This window comes from Pocillopora verrucosa, chromosome 2 (genome assembly GCF_036669915.1).
Source record: "Pocillopora verrucosa isolate sample1 chromosome 2, ASM3666991v2, whole genome shotgun sequence".
Lineage (NCBI taxonomy): Eukaryota > Metazoa > Cnidaria > Anthozoa > Scleractinia > Pocilloporidae > Pocillopora > Pocillopora verrucosa.
The window spans coordinates 5,443,383-5,464,920 of record NC_089313.1 but is presented as its reverse complement, the minus strand read 5'-3'; the positions used below and the strand labels follow the sequence as shown (position 1 = coordinate 5,464,920).

At 40.4% G+C, this 21,538-nt stretch overlaps 1 protein-coding gene and 1 pseudogene across 1 annotated transcript; one reads left to right on the top strand and one right to left on the bottom strand.

The window, feature by feature from the left end:
* Positions 1-2,923: 2,923 nt before the first annotated feature.
* Positions 2,924-3,850, top strand: LOC131776049 (uncharacterized; annotated as a pseudogene).
* Positions 3,851-7,462: 3,612 nt separating this feature from the next.
* Positions 7,463-14,746, bottom strand: LOC136279076 (ATP-binding cassette sub-family C member 4-like). Its single transcript, XM_066162482.1, has 6 exons — positions 14,216-14,746; positions 13,386-13,768; positions 11,386-12,734; positions 10,261-10,831; positions 8,969-9,105; positions 7,463-8,522 (listed from the first exon to the last, which is right to left on the bottom strand). The coding sequence occupies exons 1-6, from the start codon at positions 14,744-14,746 to the stop codon at positions 7,654-7,656; spliced, it is 3,840 nt and encodes a 1,279-aa protein (XP_066018579.1). The 3' UTR covers positions 7,463-7,653.
* Between the last annotated feature and the right edge of the window lie 6,792 nt (positions 14,747-21,538).

Genomic DNA, 21,538 nt, shown 5'->3' with positions numbered 1-21,538 from the left:
CTCGAAACGTCAGCTTTTTTACCCTTTACGGTGGCTAATTTACGTTTTCAACTCAGTTGTTAACACTAAATTACCTAATAGATGTGAGGCTGAGTAAGCAAATAATTAGCAACATGCGTTTTGAGCGGGAAATCAAAATAGTCGAGCTTGTATTTGAACAGCAATTCTCAGTATTTTGCAACTTTTAATTAGCTCGCAAAGCAACACACCGGCAGAACTAAAGCTTTATCAACCGCAGGAAATTGTTATAATTTAAGTTTGTGGAGAAAAGGTTTCCAGAAAACAGACTAAAAAGGGGTCATCAACAAAGAGAAGCGAACCACGAAGGATCCGAGAAAGAAGAGGAGGTAAGTCGTGTCTTATCTGGGTTTTCTCTTACGCTAAGGCCCAGAAAAATTCAAACCTTGTTTTTCCCAATCTTCGTTTGATACTAGCTTCAGTGTATAATTCAAATCACGTTTCGGTAAAACAATGACTTTTACATTCACCGCTGTAAAACCCTCGCGTCGGTTCATCGCTCGAATAACAATTCAAAGTGTTTGCATTCTTAAAATTATTTCTTGTCCTACCTTTTGGAATGTTTAATAGAGTCGTGGTCTTTAGGGAAGACAAGTTATCTTAAGGATAATTTCTTTCCTGGAAAGTTTTAAAATGATAGCGAACGGCGTGAGCAAGTTTCTATCGTTCTCTCTTCAGCTAGCTGTCGCATGGTTTACATTATTCATTTAAAGAAATCGCGCTCTGTTAAAAATTTTTTGTTTTACCCTAAGAACGAAGTAATAGCCTTTCCCAAAATTGAAATAATGAACGAGATTGAGTCAGCGATGTTCATGATTCTCATATGAGAACCCGTCATACATCTGAGAACTTAATTACCGAGCGCAAATATGTGGTGCAAACAAACTTACGATTAAAATGGAGTTAATCCTACTGCAGGAGAAGTGAACTTCATTGTTTGCTCATGTACTTTTCAGTGCTATGTTTTCATGCTTTCTACTCGATTTGTTCAAACTTCAAGAAATGGTTTGTCTCACAAAACATGGCGCCACTTTATCTTCGCTCGACATCTCAAGCCGTACTTAATGCTCGGGTTATGATGAACATGCTTGCGATACGATAATTTTTTCCTAATGCTGAAAACTGAAGAATCAATCTCTGAAATTGACAGTCATCACATTTTTCAAGAAGAGTCCGAGTTGTGATCGTGTAATTAAACGGGGTCCTGGCAATTCGAACTCACAAGCACGCAGGTAAGCACATGGTTAGCGTAAATAATTGTTATTTACAGTTGTCGAATTCGAGTTTTTGAGAGTCCGTTTCTGTAACCCTCATGGATATTTTCTGTTGAATTCCTTGAGGTACAATCTCCGAATTTCATACGTGATTATGAACGATAAGTTCGTATCGACATCATAATTTTAGGGAGTTTTGTTCACACATTATCAGTTTGCAATTCGTTAACCATTTCCAAACCTGCTTAGATATTTGCTTTTGAATTAATTGAGTCACACTCTCGGAATTTCATCAGTAATTAAGAAAGACAGATCCGTATATGTAGCGCAAGTGAAGTGCATTTTAAAATTTCCATAGGATTTTGGCAAACTGTATATGCTTAATTTCGTAAAAAAGGCTGCTGTTGTTCATCGTGGTGAATAACAATAAAAGCTAATTTTTCCGTTTGTCTCACGATGTAGTCACGTGTGATGTAGATCGCGACGTTTCGACTGCTACTGATACTGCTAGTCTTCTTCAGGCGATGAGGTCGACTGGTCATGCGTGATCTTATAAAGCATGATGCTCTGCTGTGATTAGCTGTTTTTTTCAACTGCTCTGATTGGTGCATTTCGGACCTTGCTGTTTCACTCAGTGATTTGCTCCCTCGGCGGTCCGCTGTCCCACGGCTCTCTTATTGTTGTGTATTTTGATCGTGGGCATCCACGCTTCTGGAATTTCTATTCCACTATCCCTGTTGATGCTGTCAGGGTGAAGTGTTACATCAATTGCCTCTTTGACCCTGCGCATGTAGTAATAAGGGTCACGATCCAGAAACTTTATTTCGTTCCAGAGTAGCTTGTGTCCGGTGTTATGGGCATGCTCGAAACGGCGGAGGTCTCGGTACGGGTGAGTCGGATGTCTCGATCGTGGTCCTTAATTCTGTCTTGCATGGGTCTTCCAGTCTCTCCGATGTACACCTTGCCGCATTCACAGGGAATCCTGCAAACTACGCCATCTGTTTAAGCCGGGTCTACAGCGTTTTTTGGTCGTACTAGCTGAGATCTTAGCGTAGTCTCCGACTTGAAAACAGCGCGTACGCCTTGTTGTTGTAAGCAACGGCGAAGCTGTTCGGACAGACCTTTGACATAAGGTAAAACCATAGTAGCTTTGAACTCGTTGGCTTGTTCGGCACTGTTGTTTGGTTTTCCGGTCTTGGTAAGTTCCTGCAAGAAAGAGAAAAGGATAATCATTAGAAACCAGAACAGATGACAGATGTTTTTTTCTCCTTGGAGATGACGAGACGTTTGGCGCGCTCGTAAAGGCACTTAAACCGCGTTTTACTGATTGAAGGTGGTGTGAATCATACGCTAAGTATTGATCGGTGTGCGTGGCCTTCCTGCGTACGCTGGTGGTGAGGCGGCCGTCACGTTCTCTTAGAACTTCGGTGTCTAGGAAGGCGAGTTTTTTGTCATTCTCTGTCTCCATGGTGAAGCGGATGGAAGGCTGCTGGTTGTTTAGATGCTGTAAGAAGTCATACACGTTTATGCGATTCAAGACGGTAAAGGTATCGTCCACGTAGCCAGGCTAAACGTGGATACAGGCGGCTGTGTCACCGGTTGATACACCGTATGTTGACGAAACTAACTGGGTTATTAATTTATCTTCTAGGTCCCTTAGCGATGCCGAGAAAGCCCTACTGAAGAAAGGAATGAACTTTGCCGTAACTCCTGCGAATATTCCTGCCACAGAGATCATCGCCAAGGTCGAAGTAGCCGTAAGACAACTCGACGCCGAACAAGCAGATACTGTCAGAAGAGCTGTTAACGGTACTCTTCAACAGGCAGAACCACCAGAGGCTAACATCACAAAAGAGATGCGAGATGCACTTAAAAGCCTGAAAGAAGACGAGTATATCATGGTTCTCCTAGTAGACAAAGGGCGCGCTAGCGTAGTCATGGATACCGACACCTACCGAGCTAAGATGTCTACGCCTATTGAGAACGGACCGTACCAGCTCCTCAATAAAGATCCGACAGACTGTCTGACCTGCAAGTTGTCGGAAAAGCTACTTACCTTGAAGTGAAGCGGATATCTATCAGACGCCGTTTGCAACAAGATCAGACCCCGACACGAACAGCCGCCTAGAATCAACGGTTTACCGAAGATTCATAAGGCCGATGTACCGCTGAGACCTATTGTGTCGTGCCTAAACACCTTTGCATATGATTTATCCGCTTACCTAGCCAACATCTTGTCTTCTTTAACAGGAAACTCAGAGTATACGGTAACCAATTCAGCTCACTTCGTCTCCACCGTCAGCAATGAGACGATCCTAGACAAAGAGATCATGGTATCTTTCGACGTAGAGTCGCTGTTTACCAACGTTCCTATCGACGCCGCTGTACAAGCCGCACTGCAAAAACTCGAGAATGGCCCTTGCCTTGCAGACCGCACCACGCTAACGCCTGCACCGATCGCTGACCTTTTGACCTTCGTACTGAGATCCACGTACTTCCAGTATAACGGATTGATTTACGAGCAAAAAGAAGGCGCCACCATGGGGAGTCCGGTTTCCGCTGTTTTCATCCTTGTAAAGAGATATTACACATTTCTTAAACTAAAATCTGAATCATGACGTCAACTTAATTTCAATGAGTTTGAAACTTCATTGTACATAAAAACACTTTACTAGAGTATGTTACATTTATTTGCTGTCTTCCTGGTACATATGATTACATAACCCTTTAACTTTCAAGATTTCATGAGTAATTCTCTTTACTGTCTGCCATACAATTTATGTGATTAAGAAAGATGTTTTTTCGTCTTGTCACGAGCGTGGGACAAAGAAGAAATTCTGAGTCCCCATGAGGAATCGAACCTCAGACTATCGGATTTGCGCTCCCGTGCCCTACCACTGAGCCACAGAGACTCTACGGTGAGAAAGGTCTATTACGAAGTTCATATGACACGCGTCCTGCATACTGCTAGGATCAGCAATGCCCATAGCGTACTGTTTTTAGATAGAAATAGTAGAGATGGTAAGTTATGAGCTCGGTTAAGAATTAAGAAAGATGTTTTTTCGTCTTGTCACGAGCGTGGGACAAAGAAACAATTCTGAGTCCCCATGAGGAAATTGGGGGTGCGGCTTATCTGCGGGAACATTTGAAAAAGGTGTCTGATGTTCGCGTCCGATCTAATGCCTGGTTACTAAGCATCGACTGTTGCGCCCATGTTCTTGTTGTAATGCAAAATTCTATGGAAAAACTGTGTTGAATGAAGAAATTCCTATCAACAAATACCAGAAAAAGATCAATCATATGTCAAAGTTGGTAGAAACGACGTTTGATGAACAGTGGATGAAGACGACTTCTTAAGACTCGACTTTGGATTTCTTTTGATTTCTTTTAAAAGACTTTTTTTCCAAAATTTGAGCTGCTAAATTCAGGGTGCGGCTTATCTGCGGGGTTTTACGGTAATTAGATTTTGGATTCTACATTCCAACTGGGTGAGATTATGTCATGCTTCATTATGGTTTGTTTACATGGAAAGGTAACTGTTATTATGGTTTCATAGATGTTTTGATTGCCGTCGCAATTAACATTCGTAACAAAGTTTTATTTAACATAGAATGTTGTAAGAACTTTCTTCCTATCTCTTCAATACCATTTACTATTTCTGGAGCACAATTCAAGGAAGCAGGTTATTCAAAAATATATAACTGTTAATTCAGGTAATTATTTGATTATGTCAGTAACATTTGATGTTTCCACATGTAACAGGATGATCAAGCTGACGATAGCCTCCAAAAGGAGTGAACTCCATTGTGACAATTAGGTGACTAATTTGGAAACTTGAGCACTTGATAAATACGTCCTTGGCTTGCAATTTTGATGATTACAGTTTGCTGAGGTAATTAAAATATGTCAGTCCCCACGCAGGAACTTTCTTGACCTGTAGAGTCATATGCTATGAGATAACTTTAGAAAAATGCATTTGTGTCAGTAGACACAAATTAACGATTTCCTGTAAGCATGAACATTTGAGAGAAGTTATGACGGTAATCGACCCTTTCTTTGCTATGATGCATAGGGCGTGATGATTGTAAAGTGTATCTTTTAGCTTTCAAACTTTCAACTTTGTATTAATTGTAACTGTTTGCCATATCTATTTCTCTGTTCCTTAAGCCCTGGAAGTTGAAGCAAGTGATAACCTGACTTCTTTTGTTTGGAATTGTGTGATTACATAATTTTGCTGTGTAAGTTACCACTTTGTAACATGTAATATTATTATTTAGATTGCATTAAATACTCTTGCTCAAGCTTTTATTAATGCATTCTGTTTCTTTCCAATGCTCATACCCAAACTAAACACTAATATAAGGAATTGGTCACAAGATATGTGAGTTTTAAAGGGTGGAAATCTGGAGAAGCAAGGATCCTCCTTTAATTAGGACTGAAATTAATGGGGGCCCTGTTATTTTGATTCATGTTTTTACTTTGACCTGCCTCCTCCCCTGTAATGTTTAGGGCACATAGATGAAGAGAACATTTTTTGTATTTTAACGCATGAAAGTTAAATTAATTGGCGTCCACATAATGCACAAAGCAAGAATATAAATGCCTCAGCTTTATAGGTCAAAAAATAAAAATAAGAGACTTGTGTGGACCATATCTTACTTTTCATCCCCCTTTGGATATTTATTCAAATAACATAGTCAGTATCGGTTTCATTTACTCTCACTTTCCACTGAGCTTGTGGACAGATGATAACTTCAGTATATCTTTGAATGTAAAAAGGAAAGCCTGTCCTCTTACCACAGATAGTTCTTTTGTGCATTATCAGTACAAACCTGGTCTAATTCGTACACGAAGGTGATTGTTCCACGTAAGTTAACCTTATAAATTGTTTGTGAAAATTTCTTGAACCTGTCGTCCTTTTTATTCAATTTTACCTCACTAACCTAAACTAAATAAATAGAAACTTGAAATTTATTTGTTATGCTTTTGAGGTGTGCATCAAAATTTCGAAGGCTCAAACACGAGTTGAAAATTACTTCTCTCATCAATTTTTTACGCTGAACAGAGGAGGCTAAAACGTTCCGGAAAAACGGTGGGGTAAGCAGTCATACCTGGCAACTTCAAGAGAAGATATGAGAGAAGCCCGTACGATTCAGCCGTAGTGTTTTACTGACTCGCTGTTCTCACTCTTCAATCGACCAATCGTCTTCACGCAAAGCAGTTTACAGTCGTTTCTTTCGATTTTGGCTCAATTTCCCAAGTCAATTATAAGTCACGCTCAATAGAATATAATTTCGACTGATGCTGACATCATACACTTCATCTGAAGAAGAAAACATTCCCTAATCTTCGAAAATTTGTTCAAAACATCAGGAACAACAACGAAGGTCCTAAGCTGTTTGAAGATACCGCTGACTAGCATGCGTGTTGATCGCCTTGCAAGTTGTGAGAACATCGTCCCCATGTTCCAGACCTCGTCAATGGTTCACCCCTCCCCAACCCCCAGACTGGTCCCTAATTTCCCTGGAAGAGACTCTTCTACAGCCAGTGCTAAGGAGTTTTATTACAGTTATTACTTAGAATAATGAAGGGCTGGAAAATAAATTGACGAGAGCTCCGCTTTTAGGCCTGGCTAAATCTATATATTAGAGTTATTATTTATCTTATATGGACTTTAAAAAATCTGTGCCGCTATCACGTAGACCTGCATCTCCTCTCATTCTTTCCGCTTGTCCGATAAGATCTTAATTTATACCCAACGTGAATGCTGACATGCTCATCCGAGGAGATCTAAATTTATACCCAAAGAGAATGTTGACATGACAACCTGTTACTCTCTGATATCGGACCCTAAATCTGGATATAGCTGGGCTTCTGAACAGTTTCCTATTTCTGAATAAACTGTTATCTCGTTTCATGTGCGCATTGCGTTGGGTGGTAAGTGGCGCTCGTAATTCGTTCCCAGGGCATCTCCGTTGGTCTTTTACTTATGATCAATTGAGGGACAGACGGATAAGTGACGTCCACATGAAAAAAATTAGCTTTGTTTATTACATAAAACAAATGTAATCTATGCTACGGTGGGTCTGTTCATTAATATATCACAGAGGACGTCATAGAGCAGTTGAACATCAGTGACACACTCGCCTGCGCCTAGTGTGCAGGTTTTGCTGTTCTTACCACATTATGACTTCGTCTGTGATCTAATACTAAACAGAACCACAGCAAATTGGACGTTGCGTGACACCGCGAAACATGACAGTGAGAGAGATTTTAAGGATGCATAGGAGTATAAAGGAGCCAAAGCCGAACAATAACATCAAATGCCAGCTCTGGAAAAGATTATAAACTGTATAATATCTTGAGTTCTGCAGGATCACACCTGCGTGACATTCGAGGTATTTCAACCTTAAACCGCATCTCACTTAATGTTCATTATTGAGTCAAAATTGTCAAACCCTTTAACTTTTCCATCTTTCAAGACCAAAATCTTCTCGCAGTCTTTTATCGTGTTCAAACGGTGAGCTATAGTGATGACAGTCGACTCCTTCAGTTTGTCCCGTACTACATTCCAAATCGTTTCCTCTGTGTCTGGGTCAACATGCGCAGTTGGCTCGTCCAAGACGACGATTTTACTTCTCTGTAGCAGCACACGAGCCAAGCAAATTAACTGCCGCTCTCCAACACTCACATTAGCACCATATTCCAGCAGTTCGTGATCCAGCTTGGTCTCAAGCCTCTCGACAAAATCTTTCATTTGCACATCCTCTAAAGCCTGCCATAATTCAGCGTCTTGAAACTTGTCTAAAATATCGAGATTTTTCCTTAAAGATCCGCTAAAAAGAACAGGACTTTGACCAAGAACCGAGATACCTCGTCGGGCTTGTTGGAGGCCTATCTCTTTAATTGGAACATCGTCGATGATTATCTTTCCATCAGCATCAGGCATGCGCATGAGAGCTGCTACAAAAGATGACTTCCCAGCTCCCGTACGGCCGGCAACTCCAATCTTTGCTCCTCCTTTCATGCTAAGATTGATGTTTTTCAGCACTTGAGGTCCCCCTGGATAGTACGTCAATGATACATCTCTCAACACAATACTTCCTCTCCGAGGCCAGTCTTTTGGCGGTGTTCGTTCTTCTTCGTATCCAGGCTCCTTATCGAGTCGGGTGTAGGTCATAACTCGCTCAACTGACGTCATGTAGTTTTCCACTTCAGACGTTTTTCTAACAGCGTATTGAGTCGCGCTCAGAGTTTGGATGACGTAAACAAGAGCGAGACCAGCGTAAGCTGAAAAGAAAAATTAGAATTTGAGTCTATAAATTCCGGACTTGTTTTCTCTCGATAGCTCAAAATATATAACGAAAGCTTTACAAAGCTAGGTTACCTAGCCTAGTCCAGGCAGTCACTTAATGGGAAGGAATAACTAAAGCGTCTTTTTTACATCTTTCTCAGTGTCGTTGTTTTGACTCTAAGCTTCGTAGGTGCAGAGGAGTTATCAACACAATTTTCCTGTTTTGAATCATAGAAGACACTTGAAATTTTGCTCTGCACTTAAGCCACCCGAGTTGACTCTCACGTTTCTGTCGTGTTTAGAAACCACCCGTTCATGACAGAGCACGTATAGTCACACTTATTTTATTATTCAGTTGTTCCTGCTGTGTTAATACACGACTATACAGATTCTTACTTTACATAAAAAGACTCAAAAATGTTAGTAAGAATCTTGAGCTTACCGGCATCTTGAGATACCAAGATTGCAGCCAGAGCAACTGCACCGACTAACAAGGAAGCGAGACAATCCAAACGTGCACCGAGCCACCTACCGCTGGCCATCACCATAATATACGCCTGATTATGAACATCTTGATATCTGAGGGGACAAGTTTTTATCACAATAAGTTTTAATAATGGAGTTATTTTTTAGTTGACTGTCGAAAATAAACCGGGTTGTATCAGCTTTCTATTACTTTGATTGGTGATTGGTCCAGCAAACTTACGCAAAACCAACTGCCTATTGGTCGAACGCGTTTCTCAGTGTTCAATGCCATTTCCTTGTTTTTGAGTTAAGTCCTCTGTCACTACTTGTGATCTTTTCTTTTGTTTTGATTGGCTTGTTATTATAAAATAAATAAATAAATAAATAAAGATGTTACTCTCCAAGGAACATCCGTAAGCTTCTTGCTAAGTAATCCGAAAGATCACTTCCGTAACCACATCTCACTCTTAGGTATGCTCCATTCGTCCAGATGAAGTGAGAGCCGCTAGAGCCGAGTTTCTTAACGATATGAATAATTTTCATTAAAAATGTAAATTCGCCAAAAACAGACCAGTTCTTAATTGTTCACTATCACAACTACCTCTTGTATGCTAAGTATAACATTAATCAGAAGGAGAAGACGAGTGCCACTCGTCTGTATCTCCTGTTAATTAAACTCATAATGGTAATAGAACTGAGTGGAGTCCAATTCGGCCAGTAATCATACGAGCGATTAACAAAAGGGGACGACTGCGAGGCGGGAGTCTGGCTTTTTTTCACGAGTATTATTAAAGGCAGAATTGCACGACATGACGTTCTCTTACCAATTGATCAAAACTGTGGCAAAATTAGAGAAAGAAACTAACATCGCTTATACGTTCCATACATTTGTCATAGTTTCGACTAATTGTGAAATTTCTACGTCACGCGATCTCGTTGATTGACGGTTCATAGTATACGACTGTTGAAATCCTATCAGAAGGATGAAAACCGCACAGAGCGATTACTGTAGTCTCACAACTGGTAATACCCCTCGTGCCTCTTTCGGATAGCTTCGTTTCGCCACCGTGCCTCGTACCGAAAGGTCCACTTGCTGACCAGTGTCTCAGCACGTACCAGATAGGATTACAAAAGACACGTGATGCCATTTCGCGTATTGCCGGCAAATTAAAGAAAATAGCTCACAGAAAACGAGTGATTATGAGTCATTTTTGCCCTGTGCATTTATCGGATCTGACACCACAAACTGAATCAATGTCTCTGACATACCTGTAGAGTGCATCCACAAAATCTGTCTGTCTTCCTCTCGTACGAATCGTGTCCAGTCCTATCAGGGTCTCCGAAAAATGAGCGAACACTGGGCTTCGGGATATCGACTCTAACCTCTTTAGTTCTCTGGCAGTCTTCAAGTAATAATTGGATATAAAACCGACCAACATGGAAATTGGAACAACAAGAAATATGAGCCAAACATTTGTGGCAACTGTTACCAGAATTTGGGCAAATATCACTAAGAGCATCTGCACTGTCGTCAGGAATGTTTTGGGTAACATCTCATCTACGCAGCCAATATCATTGGAGAAACGATTTAGGATTCTTCCCACTGGATTTGAATCAAAGAACAGGACAGGTACATGTAAAATGGCCACAACCATTTTATCGTGAAGACGCTCGGCGCACTTTAGACAAACATTCAAGAATCCATAAGCCCAAACGATAGTAACTGTGAAACACGCGCCAACCAGACAGGCGAGGACAAATAGACTTGTCTCGTTCTTCTGATCCTCCGGGTCTAGCCTTGCAAGAAACGAGAGCCACAAGTCAGGAGCAGCAATGATGGCTGAAAGAAACATGATTAATACGTAGTGGTTGAAATGTATTTCTATATCATCACTCGGTTGAACAATGTAAGATTTGTTGGGACTAGAAACAACTCGCCTGGATTAGTTACTACCGTAAGTGTCCTGGGAATGTTTTTGTAAACACCACAACGACACAGAAAAAAATGAAGCAGTCAACCATGTTACATAAAAATATTGTTAGAAACTACATTTTGTCTCATATAGTTAGTTTGTAGAGCGAGTGTTTTTTTTTTCAGGCGAGTGGAGACAAGTGCAAGGCAAACGCGAGGAGAAAAACACCGGCTCTTCCATTCGCGCGTGACTCGCCATTCACTCGCGCTTTGTCGCACTTGTACGAGCAAATGAGATATCAAAAACATGGTCAGAAATTTCTGCAGTGTCTCTTAACTCTACCGTCTAATCTCAAAAACACCGCGTATTCTTGGTAAAAAGCATAGTCATTGTGAAATGATTTGCACGAAATAGAATAAAAGAAATTAGGGCTTAACCCAAGGTTTATAACTCACTCTACTCACTCTAACAATAGGTTTACCTTGAGTAATGAGACTAAAACCAACCATTCCAGTTATCATCAAAGGATGTGCTCCACTTCTGAAATAGTCCCAATAAAGTCTGGATGTCACAACTCCGATTGTACGATCCTCCTTTGCTATCTTTAAACTCTTCGCCTCATTGGTCAGGGAATGTATTGTCTGGCACTTTTCAGCATCATCATGCTCCTCCATATCTTCCCAGCAGAACGGCTTAGATGAGTCCCTTTTGTCCTTCAGAGCTGCATTATAGAGCGGGTCAACAATTGAATTGATAACACCTTTTTCGAGCAGCTCAGGAAAGCTTCCCTTGTCGAGAACACGCCCTTTGTAAACCACAATCACTTGATCAGCATTTTCCATGTGCTGTTGCTGATGAGAGGCAAACAGAACGATTTTATCCCCTAGGAGATCTTTAATGCATTTGTTAAAGATGTGTTGGCCAACTTTAAAATCGACAGCACTCAGTGGATCATCCAATAGATAAATATCTCCTTCAGCATAAACTGCACGAGCTAAACTTACTCTCGCCTGTTGCCCTCCACTCAGAACCTCGCCGCGTTCTCCAACAACTGTTTGATCACCATCAGGTAACCGCTGGAAGTCTTCTTTCAGAGCGCAGACGTCGATTATTCTTTCGTACTTGGACTCCTCGTTGGGTTGACCAAACAGAATGTTTTCTTTTATCGTTCCCGAGAACACCCAAGCTGTCTGAGGCAAGTAAATGACAGAACCTTGATAATCAATCGTCCCACTGGCATTCGAAGTTTCACCAGCGATCGCTGAGAGCAGAGTAGACTTACCACTTCCAACCGGTCCTGTGATGACTGTTAAACTCTTTGAAGGTGCAACGAAGTTGATATCCTCAAGGATAAATTCATCTTCACGATGCGTTTTTGCGTAGCTTAAATTTGACACACATAGTATAGTGGGACCTATTATTGTTGCTTGACGAGAGAGGGAAACTTTCTCCGTATTTTCCTCTTCTTTTTTCAAGTAACTGGGACTTTGGTTAGTTAAGGTAATTTTCGTTTTTTGTTGGGGCTCGTTGCTTTCATCACTCTCCGAGGCTTTTAACAGATTTTCCAAAAGAAGGAATTCTTCGATTCTTCCGAGCGAAACATAGGCGTCACACGTTACCATTAAACCATGTGTCATATTCAACATGCCACTCAATTTTATAACACCCATAAACGACAGCAGCATAAAAACATTGGCGGGCGTGAGGGTCTGACCAGTAAGTACCATAGTAATTACTGACACCAGAGTGGCCAGTGGCGTTGCACTGTATAACAAGGCATCGATACTTGACTGAATGGTCGTCCTCTTCGAAATGACCCTGATTTCATTTCTGAAGATAGAAGGTTATTATAAGTTATGTGGGCATTCTGTCGAACCAGCTCGTCATCAGTGTTCTCTTTGATTTGAAATATTAACGAGGTGAGCGGGCGGCAAGCGCACCTTATAACAGCGTGTACAAAATAATAATAACTTGAAGACAAGTTAGACTAGATGAGATGTTCTGCCTATAATAATGATCGATTATTATCTGAAGTAGAGGTGATATCCACCCCCTTTCACCGACACTGAGGTAAAGACGATCACAATATTTTCGGGTGCAACTCCCGCGCGAGTCGCTCGAAAGTGAATTGCAAAGGCCATTCGGAGTTCGAGTAGCCAATCATTTTCAGAGTGCACTTTTAACACTATCTACTTAGTATTTACTGACCGCCCAGTCCTTCGGTTATGATATGGGTTACAAGAGACACTTATTTTTTGTGAAAAGAGGTATTCTGATAGGCTCATACAGCGGTCCAAACACTTTTTTTTTGGAGGGGGGGTGGCATGTTTAAATTGCCTAGCTAATGAAGCTTTCAGTGGAGACAAAACAGATTTGTGGTCATCTATTTCCGAGGTTTAAATAATTTGGGTCAACAACTACGGGAATGAATTAAGCTAGTTGTTGGAGCCTACTTCTGAATAGAAATTATAATTACCTTACCTTCTCACATGTTTTATCTTTCGTCCATATTCGCCCTCCCACGCATGTATTTTGACCGCGCGGATCCCGGAAACTACTTGATTCATTAGGGAGATTCGCTCATCGGATACTGTAGCTGTGCGCGAGCGCAACTTAGCATTAGCATAAGACAAGACGGCAAAGTATGGCATGAGAACACACATGAGGAACACACCCGTAACAGCCTGCCAACCAATCAAATTGTAGATAAGGAATATTGCCCCTGCATAAGCAGGGACTGCGAAAACGGCTGAGGAAAAAAATGTAACTGTCTCTTCTTCCATTTTTTTAACATCATTGGATATCAGATCGAATAAGCGTCCTGCAGTAAATCTATGTAACGTCTGCTTACTGAGTAGAAGCGTCTGAAAGAAAGTACAGGTTAGACATTAAAGACGAAGTAAGTTCCAAAAACCATCTAAGCTTAATCTCCTGCATATAGATATCCATGAATGCGTTTCGAAACGAGAGTAACCAAACCTCTACCAAATTATCTTTAAATGGGTAAAAAGAGGGACAACTCAGGCGCCATCTTGAGTCTTGTTCAGAAGCGCGGCCGTATACGTTATGGTATCTGTAGCCTACGTAACTGCAGGCTAAATAACTGTTTGTTTCGATTCTTTTGTTGGTGAGCAGAATTGCTTGCTCTCGCAGAAGCAGCCACCAGCGGCGATGTTTAATATCCCTCTCCTTCTAGGTCTCCATGGCATAAGCCAGTTGCAGTCGATCAGATTTCTAGAAAAAATCATTCTATATCGGATAGATACTTGTGTTCAAGTTTGTTCGGCTTAATTTGGGGTGTTCGTGCCTACCTTGTGGTACACCAGTCCCCTCAGGGCGCTTCCTATTTTGATCCCCAATATTTCACATCTGTAGTCTCGCTGGTGCATACCAAGACCACAGATCAAACCATTGAGACACATAGCTAATGCGCAAGCGTAGGGCCGATGAGTATTCTCTACCTCAGTTGACATTAGCTCAGAAACAAGATACCCGAGAAACAGTGGAAAGAGAAGGCGAGTAGTTGTGAACAATATATTCCCCATCAAAATGATGATAACATCTTTGGCAGAAAGCATATCAAACACGCTTTTCCAAAGTTTGGGCCTTATCCCATTCATCTTGCAATGATGTTTCTCGCTCTCCCAGATCTTCTGAAGCTTGTCGGTGACAAAACGGCCAGAGTTCTCGTCTGACAAGGGTAAAAAGTCATTTTGATCCAAAGGTCTTTGACTGCCCTTTTTAAGGACTTCGTTCATCCAACGAAAAAAAATTGAAGATACAAAACTGACTTTTTCATCTTTATCACCAGAGATTTTCATGTAACCGCTTTTTGGTGCCATCACTTGAGACCTACAAAATACATAGCCATTATTAGCATGTTAAACGCAATGCCCAAATGTCTGTGCATGTTGTTCCAGGATTTCAGAACCAACTTGCCCTCTAAGAGTTGTAAACTTACATAAAATCCAATAATAGCTTAAAACAAAATGGTAAATAACCGTCATTAAATTAGCTTTTTAGCTCGAAGAGTGTCGAGTTTTCCTTTCTCTACTTTTTATGAACGTTTAATTTTCTTGGCATAGTTTGCGTGACAGCGGTTGCTACTCTTGTTTTTGTTTAAAATTTTGCGCGGGATATTTGCGCGCGGCCGGCTAAAATTGATCCCCTTGCTTGGGTGAGCCTGTTGAGTTCCAGGCTCCCTCTAGATAGAAACCAAATAACAAGAGAACATTATCTTGCAATTATTTGAGGAAGCAGCGTAAAACCAACTTTTCATTTGGAATGGAGTTTCCACAATTTTTCGCTATTCCGCTTTCCTTCTTGTCTCCCATAAGCAAGAACTTGTCGCATACATGACAAACTATAACTCATAAAAATAAATCAAATTTTTTTTACTTTCATTTCACGTCCACTGAGACGTAAAATAAAATTTCATAAGCGAGAAAACGTCATTTTTTTCTCAAGCTGAAAATAATCGCATAATATTGTAAAATTGGATACCTATCGAAGTCGATTGCGTGATAGGTCATGAATGAATTTGTCAGTGTCTCGCGAAATGAAACAGTCGAAATTCTGGAGCCAACAAAGCGCGGTCTGCACGGTCTGTACGGTCTGTACGGTCTGTACGGTCTGCACGGTCTGCGCAGTCCGCACAGTTTGCGCGGTCCGCACAGTTTGCAGTCTGCAGTCTGCGTTTTGCATAACATCTCCTGTGAGCTAGCCCACTCAATCAAAGCTTTTAGCTAGACGATACATTTAAAAAATGTCAACACAGCGCTGTTATCGGCTTTGTAATTACAATCTATATGGATGGAATCGTACTGACAATTTCGTGTGAAAAGTATTACGTTAACAAGTGGTTGTGCGATAACAATTTGAGGAAGCTGCAACTCTGTGTAGCTTACCTTGCAACTTTGTCTCATTATACGGGAATTCACCAAGACACCGCTAATATTGCCGTTCCTTGCTATTTGCAAGCCATATCTATTGCACGAGCGAATAGGTTTTGAGAGATTTCTAAATATACAAAAAAATTCACTAGTCGATGTTCCTGTATAATAAGACAGATGTCGTATTTTGAAACGAGAGGATCACAAAATTTCCCTAGAGCCCTCTCTTCACCACGCTGAGTGAAAGGGGACTTGTTTTGAAAGTTTTGAAATGCATTTTCAAATAGATTTCAAGACTCTGGGGACAGAAAACAAGTTGAAAACGGACTAACTTCCCTGCAGCCGGACACGGTCTCCAGAAACGTAAGTACTAAAATGGAATGACCTACCTAAAACCACTTACAACCGCATAAAACCACCTACAGCTAACTAAAACAACTTAAAAACCACCTACAATCAATGATTTTTGAAAATACTTGAGCCTGCGACCCTCTTGAGACATTGACTGGTCAGCATCCGCCTTCTATTAAAGGAACAGCGCCCCTTTCTAGAAGCTTTTTTCGCGCGTCAAAAAAAAGACTAACCGAAACCGGAAAACGCGCATGAAAAGCCTATCGCACCCAGGGTAAACCAAGAACTAAAATCGGAATAGTTATAGTAAAATAGTATTTGAAAGGTAGTTTTAGGTGGTTTCAGGTGCTTTTAGGTGGTGTTAGGTGTTGTAGGTGGTTTTGATGGATCTAGGTCATTCCATGTTTTAATAACGACCTCTCAAGAAGACGAAATGCCCAGAAGTCAGAATTTTTCACAAAATTTCCACCGAAATATCAGATGATTGCTTAGAATTGTTAAGCGATTCAAAAAATTAACTTGCTCTTTTAGTGGACAAATTCCTCGAGCTTGTGATGTTGCTGGGTTGTCGACGCTTCTGATCAGACTGCCGGGCACGGTCACGTAAACGCTAAATGCCCGGCAGTCAGAAATTTTCTCCACAGCGCCACTAAATGTTTTCTTGAAACCTCTAAAGAGAATCAGAGTGTTTGTTTATAAAAGCCATGCGATTTCAAAAATTCCCCGAGCTAATGAAAAAACTGACATCAATGCTCTTTCAATTTTTTGGCGGTTTAACGAAGCTTTTGGTGAAAACATGATCAAGGTCCGTTCAAATCTGTCTGCCGCCGTTGACGACCGTTGTAGTGTGAGCGTAAAACACTCGTTTCTCTTTTTACTTGGCTAGAAATAATTTGGAAAACGTTGTCTGGAAATTTCTTCCAATGAAGAATGGACCGCAGCATGACTTTAATTAATAGTTCATATCGAAATTTTCGACTTCAGTTGTTATCTGAATAGTCCCGCGCTATAGATTCTTTCGTTCTAATGAGTTTGACAAATCATTCGTTGAAAGTCTGAAGTCCTACTCAAAGTATTCTAAGAGTATAGTAAACTGGACCTTAATTTCAATCGAACTAAACTTGACTTGCACTGATTCTGGACTCCCCCGCATAAAAATAATTTAAAACAAAAAATGTTCCTCAAAAGTGACATAAGCCTCTAGAGGTATCACTGCTTTCCGTGGGAGCGATTATAACTCACCCTCCGCTTTTCTTAAGGTTTCCCTGCATACCGTAGATATCATTGTACTCCCTTTTGCTGGGATGCACCTTGAGAGTGAAGTTTGGACTTGACACCGTGCGGGCGTCCGTATAAATGAAACACCTCACCCCTGGTGTTATATTACGCAACCTCATCAAAATTTCCCACTATCTACTAGGTGTTCCGTTGACCTCTATCAGACGTTGAAAAAAGCAGACCTCGAAAACACTGACTTCGAAAACGTAGTCTATGTATTACTCGAAAAGCCCTAAGGCCCTTGGTGCTGCTCCTGTGCTAACAATTTTCTTTGTGTTTTTCCCTCTTTCTGTTTTTCCAATACTTTCATGCGAGCCGTTGGATGGGCAAATGTCGCAGACAGTGACTTAATTTTAAAGAGTGCTGGTTTTCGCTATTGATGGGAACCTGCAAAACAAGACAACAACTTCCCGTGCGTATTTGTCAACAAAATTGTCACAAAAATGCCTCAAAAGGATAAAAATAGTATTCTGAACGTGGTTTCAGGTGGTTTTAGGTGGTTTTAGATGGATGGAGGTTCCATGTTTTGATAACGACCTCTCAAGAAGACGTGATGTCCGGCAGTCAGAATTTCTCACAGAATTTCCACCGAAATTAAGGTTCTTTCAAACTTCTTAGGAATATCAGATGATTGCTTAGAATTGTTAAGCGATTCCAAAAATTATCTTGCTCTTTTGGTGGACAAATTCTTCGAGGTTGTAATATTGTTCGGTTGTCGACGCTTCTAAATGCCCGGCAGTCAGAAATTTTCTCCACAGTGCCACTTAATGGTTCCTTGAAACCTCTTAACAGTATCAGAGCGTTTGTTTAGAAATATCATGCGATTCCAAAAATTTACTTGGTTTTTTAGTAGACGAATTCTCCGAGCTAGTGAAAAAACTAACATCAATGCTCTTTCAATTTTTTGGCGGTTTAACTAAGCTCTTGGTAATTACATGATCAAGGTCCATTCAAATCTGTCTGCCGCCGTTGACGACCGTTGTAGTGTGAGCGGTAAACATTCGTTCCTTTTTTTTTTTGGCTAGAAATAATTTGGAAATGTCGTCTGGAAATTTCTTCCAATGAGGAATGGACCGCAGCAGGACTTTAATTAATAGTTCATATTCAAATTTTCGACTTTAGTTTTATATAAATAGTTCTTCGTCATAGATTCTTTTGTTTTAATAAGTTTGACAAATCATTCATTAAAAGTCTGAAGTCCTACTCAAAGTTCTCTGAGAGTATAGTAAACTGGACCTTAATTTTAATCGCACTAAACTTGACTTGCACTGATTCTGGACTCCCCCGCACAAAAATAATTTAAAACAAAAATGTTCCTCAAAAGTGACATCAGCCTCTAGAGGTATCACTGCTTTCCGTGGGAGCGATTATAACTCACCCTCCGCTTTTCCTAAGGTTTCCCCGTCATACCGTAGATGTCATTGTACTCCCTTTTGTTGGGATGCACTCTGTGAGTGAAGTGTATTCAATTTATAAACACAGAAACCAAGCACTTTGAGACCCGTAACTTTAAGCGCTAATTCATCCCTTTGATAAATGCGTGCGACGATAATTTTCATCATGACGAGGGCTCTTCACTAAACCAAATGTTGATGATGATAAACTTATCATGTTATCTGGTCACGAAACAGGCATCAGAGTGCAGCTTGTATACATCCGTAAAACCTTGGCGCAGTAAATTCGCAATTTAAGATACCGTGTCGAACCAGTATTTAGTGGTTACCCACGGGGAATAACGGGTTTACCGCTCGAAACAGGTTTACAGGTCGCCTGAAAACGACAAAAAACGCCATGTTTTGTCATGATAGACCACTTTTTTTTACAAAAACTCGCCCAAAAGTTCTACTAACATTGACTCTGGGAGATATACGTGGATTTAAAAGTAGTATTCTGAAGGTGAAGGTGAAGGCGCTGTCGTCAACAAAATAACGCAAATTAATGGTGAAATGATCACTGTAAATTATTTCGTGGTTTTGCTTGAGTGTTGGGAACTGTATGATACGTTAATTATTCTTAATTTGATTGACATTTATAAGTGATTTTCTTCGCTCTGACGAAGGGCTAAAACTCAAAACGTTACTTTAGAATCTCTTTTAGACGGCCAATAAGTAAAAACATGGCTTACCGTTGATGAGGATACGGAAAGCTTTGCTCTTCAACCTTGCCTCTTACATAAAAGTTCGCTTGCCGGCCATTGCGGCGACATTGGTTTGAGGAAATGAAGAGGAACGATGCTACAGAAAACTCTGTTAGGAAAATAATGTGTATCAAACTCTTACAGAATAAGCCTCCGATTCAACGTGCTCGTGCTCAGTTGTCAGGACAACTAAATGTGTGACACAAAGCTCGGGGTATAGCAGATAAGTTAGTGTTAACAACTGAGTTGAAAACGTATCGAGTCGCTTTGACGAAGGGCTAACGCTCGAAACGTCAGCTTTTTTACCCTTTACGGTGGCTAATTTACGTTTTCAACTCAGTTGTTAACACTAAATTACCTAATAGATGTGAGGCCGCGTAAGCAAATAATTAGCAACATGCGTTTTGAGCGGGAAATCAAAATAGTTGAGCTTGTATTTGAACAGTAATTCTCAGTATTTTGCAACTTTTAATTAGCTCGCAAAGCAACACACCGGCAGAACTAAACCTTTATCAACCGCAGGAAATTGTTATAATTCAAGTTTGTGGAGAAAAGGTTTCCAGAAAACAGACTAAAAAGGGTCATCAACAAAGAGAAGCGAACTACGAAGGATCCGAGAAAGAAGAGGAGGTAAGTCGTGTCTTATCTGGGTTTTCTCTTGCGCTAAGGCCCAGAAAAATTCAAACCTTGTTTTTCCCAATCTTCGTTTGATACTAGCTTCATTGTATAATTCAAATCACGTTTCGGTAAAACAATGACTTTTACATTCACCGCTGTAAAACCCTCGCGTCGGTTCATCGCTCGAATAACAATTCAAAGTGTTTGCATTCTTAAAATTATTTCTTGTCCTACCTTTTGGAATGTTTAATACAGTCGTGGTCTTTAGGGAAGATAAGTTATCTTAAGGATAATTTCTTTCCTGGAAAGTTTTAAAATGATAGCGAACGGCGTGAGCAAGTTTCCATCATTCTCTCTTCAGCTAGCTGTCGCATGGTTTACTTTATTCATTTAGAGAAATCGTGCTCTGTAAAAAAATTTTTTGTTTTACCCTAAGAACGAAGTAATAGTCTTTCCCAAAATTGAAATAATGAACGAGATTGAGTCAGCGATGTTCATGATTCTCATGTGAGAACCCGTCAAACATCTGAGAACTTAATTACCGAGCGCAAATATGTGGTGCAAACAAACTTACGATTAAAATGGAGTTAATCCTACTGCAGGAGGAGTGAACTTCATTGTTTGCTCACGGTACTTTTCAGTGCGATGTATTCATGCTTTCTACTCGATTTGTTCAAAGTTCAAGAAATGGTTTGTCTCACAAAACATGGCGCCACTTTATCTTCGCTCGACATCTCAAGCCGTACTTAATGCTCGGGTTATGATGAACATGCTTGCGATACGATAATTTTTTCCTAATGCTGGAAACTGAAGAATCAATCTCTGAAACTGATAGTCATCACATTTTTCAAGAAGCGTCCGAGTTGTGATCGTGTAATTAAACAAGCAATAAGCAATTTGAACTCACAAGTACGCAGGTAATCACATGGTTAGCGTAAATAATTGTTATTTACAGTTGTCGAATTCGAGTTTTTGAGAGTCCTTTTCTGTAACCTTCATGGATATTTTCTGTTGAATTCCTTGAGGTACAATCTTCGAATTTCATACGTGATTATGAACGATAAGTTCGTTTCGGCATCATAATTTTAGGGAGTTTTGTTCACACATTATCAGTTTACAATTCGTTAACCATTTCTGAAACCTGCTTGGATATTTGCTTTTGAATTAATTGAGTCACACTCTCGGAATTTCATCAGTAATTAAGAAAGACAGATCCGTATATGTAACACAAGTGAAGCGCATTTTAAAATTTCCATAAGATTTTGTCAAACTATATATGCTTAATTTCGTAAAAAAGGCTGCGGTTATTCATCGTGGTGAATAACAATAAAAGCTAATTAGTTTTCCGTTTGTCTCAC